At 62.8% G+C, this 2848-nt stretch overlaps 1 protein-coding gene across 1 annotated transcript in view; it reads right to left on the bottom strand.

The window, feature by feature from the left end:
* The window catches only part of NECAB2 (N-terminal EF-hand calcium binding protein 2), a 44087-nt gene that overhangs the window by 5749 nt on the left and 35490 nt on the right, over window positions 1–2848 (bottom strand). The window contains exons 8-9 of the mRNA XM_010850861.1: window positions 1379–1654; window positions 780–892 (exon numbers count right to left, since the gene is read on the bottom strand). Coding sequence (XP_010849163.1) covers window positions 780–892; window positions 1379–1654 — 389 coding nt within the window. The remainder of the gene's footprint in view (window positions 1–779; window positions 893–1378; window positions 1655–2848) is intronic.

Here is a 2848-nt window from a genome sequence, read left to right as displayed (position 1 = left end):
GCACTCTGTCGTGTGTTCCTAGACACGCTCCCCTCGCTGCCACTCCGGGTCTGGGTGGGTGGGGCATCATTATTCAGGCCTCAACACCCAGCAGCCCCTTCCTGAAGACCCCCACCCCGTTCCTGGCCTCCGTAGCACCCGCCGCCAACTGGAATCATCTGCCCTCCTCCCGCCGCCGGGAATTAGCACTCAGCAGCAGCAGCAGCCTGAGTCACGCTGCACCCCCAGGCCTGGCCCCCGCCCCCCACTTCACCAGGAAGCAGGTGGAGGCACATGTGCTCGGGAGGGAGAGAAATCAGCTGGGGGGGAGCGTAGAATGGAGACGGGGAACAGGCGTGGAGCCCACAGCTACTGTCTGCCAGTGGGCCACCGCCGGGAGAGGAGGGAGCCCAGCGGCTTGTGCCAACAGCCCTTGGGGACACCCCCAGCTGGACGCAGGCCTTGGCAGCAGGGACCGCGGCACGGGGCCCTGAGAAGCAGCCACGACAGCAAGCAGGGCAGTTAACACAGCAGGCACTGGGGCCAGGCCCCGCCCGACGCCACCCATGGTGCATCGCTCCACTGAGGCCTCCAACCACCCAGTTAGTGGCCCCCTTTACAGATGAGCAAGCTGAGGTCAGGGAGACAAGTCACTTGGGAGATTTGCACAGCAAGGAAGAGCCAGAGTGAGGATTCGCCCCTGGCTCCCGTAACTACCCCGCTAGGTGCGTCGCTGATGTCCGGGGTGTTCTCAGGGACAAAGCTGCTTGGGCCGGGCCCCCGGCCCACGGCTTACTCACTGGAAGCAGTTCCTGGTCCCAGCGGTGCCCCGCACATACTGGCGCAGAGAGTCCAGGAAGTCGCCCAGCTGCTCGGGGCACACGGCCATCTCCTGCCGGACCAGCTGCAGGTGCTGCGGGCCACAGGACCCATGAGCCACCCCTTCACCCAGGACCCCACCCGGCCCTGGAGGGCACAGCCCAGGACCCAGCACCTCCCCGGGACAGGAAACCTTGGTCAGAATAAACCTGACCCCCCAACCCCACTACACACGCTCGTCATCTTTGTGAAAACTGGCAAAAAATGAACTAAAAGCAGCAGTCCCACACAAGTGCTGAAGAACAGACAAGAGGGTTGAGAGAGGCTCGAGAGAGACTGCAAGGCACTGGGGCCAAGACACAACAGAATGAATGGTCTGCAGAACTGCTTCTGATTGAATCAGTGTCTGCTGATCACGTTGCTCCAGGCCAGAGAACACCCCTGGGAGGGGAGGGAGGCCACCTGCCGGGGCTGCACATCCCCCTGAGCTGGTCCTGGGTGGGGGTGTCAGGGACACTGAGCCTCCTGCGTCTTGAGTCCAGGCCCAGAAGGGGACGGGGCCACAGGGAGGGGTCCTCACCATGTTGGTGCCTTCTTCGTCCGAGAGATGCTGCTGAAGGTCAAACCAAAGGGTCTGCAACAACAAAGCATGAAGAGAGGCTGGAGACTGAGGCCCCCTCTGCCCAGGAGGCTTCCAGGACCACCACAAGGACACAGAGCACCGGAGAGCTCCGGCGCCCCCACCCGAGGTTCCAGGGACCCTCGAGTCCCGGGGCTGGTGGGAGCTCCCAGGGCCAGCCCTCTCTGGGCCGGGCTCAGCCCACAGTGCTGGCTCGGGGGGACCCAGGAAGCCAGGCTGGAAAGCCACCCAGAGGCACAGATTCCGTCTGGCTATGGCACCAGACCCCAGAGGCCAAGCAGACCTATCGTAAAGAACACAGAGGAGGCTCCGTTTTGCTGAGCCCAGAAGGCTGAGGGTTGCCACAACTGCTGGCAACAGACTGCCCGACTTGCGAGTTACCCCCGACCTGGGGCCTCAGGAATAGAACGGTCTGAATGAGGTGGCCTGTGCTTGCTGGCCCTTGACTGACCTCGGGCTAAAGGCTTTACACCAACTCTCAGGTAACTTTCCAGACTCTCAGGTAGAGGCTGCCCGACTGTCAGCACTGCGGAAGCAAGGAGCCCATGCAGCCCCCTTCTGACCCCGTGCTGGGGGCTGCCGCAGTGCCCAGCACCCCCATTTCAGAGCAGAGAACCCGAGGGCTGCAGGAGCTGGTCCAGGCTCCAAGCCCGAGTTTGAGGCCAGGCCCCCTCCCCCCCATCCACGGAATCCTTTAACTTGGGCTCCCCAACAGACGCCACCTCTGTACCCTCCCTGTCCATCCTCCACGAGGAAAGCCGTGTCCCTGGCACAGGTGTGTCTGTCTGTCTTCTCTACACGAGCATGTGTGTGAGGCGTGTTGCCTGGTTGTTAGAGAAAACAGAGTAGCAGATATACAAGTTTGTGACCTGAGCGGCCACCACCCTGAAATTCTTAATAATGTTGGAACTAGGGACCCCGTCAATGCACGGCCGGTCCCAGAGAGGTGCTGACTTTCCGGGGACACAGAGTGTGGATGCTGGTGTAAGGGGGCTCCTGGAGAGCAGGGGCTGCGATTCACCCCCTAGGTTTCTCCTGGCGGGCAGGGCCACGTGAGGGTGAGGATGAAGCAGAGATGAGGGGAGGGACGGTGGCACCCAGGTCTGCATCCCCCTCTCCCTACCTCGCCTGTGCTCCGGGGAGCCAGGCCCCGCCAGGAGGGCTCAGGCTGTTCTGTGGAGGGCGGGGCCGATCGCGGCCCGGGGCCAATCAGAGGCCAGAAGAGGCCCGCCCCGTCTCCAGGACGCCCAGGTGCTCCTTGGTTTCCAGCCAGCTGGTTGTTAAGGCGACTGGGGCACTAAAAATAAGCTTCAAAGAGCCTCCCTCTGGGGGCGCCCGCAGAGTTGTTATGACAACCAGGCCTCAGGTCCCCACGGAGTCTTTCCTACCGCTCCCACCAAGTAGCCGGCT

The sequence above is a fragment of the Bison bison genome, unplaced genomic scaffold (assembly GCF_000754665.1).
Source record: "Bison bison bison isolate TAMUID 2011002044 unplaced genomic scaffold, Bison_UMD1.0 scf7180017864295, whole genome shotgun sequence".
NCBI lineage: Eukaryota > Metazoa > Chordata > Mammalia > Artiodactyla > Bovidae > Bison > Bison bison.
The sequence above is the reverse complement of the archived record's forward strand: the minus strand, read 5'-3'. Positions and strand labels throughout refer to the sequence as shown.